The sequence below is a fragment of the Eimeria mitis genome, genomic scaffold (assembly GCF_000499745.2).
Source record: "Eimeria mitis Houghton genomic scaffold, Emh_scaff1017, whole genome shotgun sequence".
Classification (NCBI taxonomy): Eukaryota; Apicomplexa; class Conoidasida; order Eucoccidiorida; family Eimeriidae; genus Eimeria; species Eimeria mitis.
The window spans coordinates 5,853-6,117 of NW_013567109.1; the positions used below are offsets into that span (position 1 = coordinate 5,853).

General features: G+C 58.5%; 1 protein-coding gene across 1 annotated transcript in view; it reads left to right on the forward strand.

Moving 5' to 3' along the window:
• Nucleotides 1-151, forward strand: part of EMH_0027620 (uncharacterized protein) — a gene marked incomplete at both ends in the record, with an annotated part of 2,613 nt that extends 2,462 nt beyond the window's left edge. The window contains one exon of the mRNA XM_013494053.1: nucleotides 1-151. Coding sequence (XP_013349507.1) covers nucleotides 1-151 — 151 coding nt within the window.
• Nucleotides 152-265: the final 114 nt, after the last annotated feature.

Genomic DNA, 265 nt, shown 5'->3' on the forward strand with positions numbered 1-265 from the left:
CCCAGCAGCAGCAGCAGCCCGAGCAGCAGCAGCAGTATCATCTACAGCAGCAACACCAGCAGCGGCAGCAGCAGCAGCAGCAGCAGCAGCAGCAGCGTGGACATGCGTGCGGTGTATCGACACCACTGGGCCGTACCAGTGGTCGGTTTAGAGAGCCGTCTGGCTCTGCCGGTTTTTCCTTTTGAGTGCTGGGAGGGAGAAGAGAGACAAAATACACAGTTTATAGGTATTGCTGCTGCTGCTGCTGCTGCTGCTGCTGCTGCTG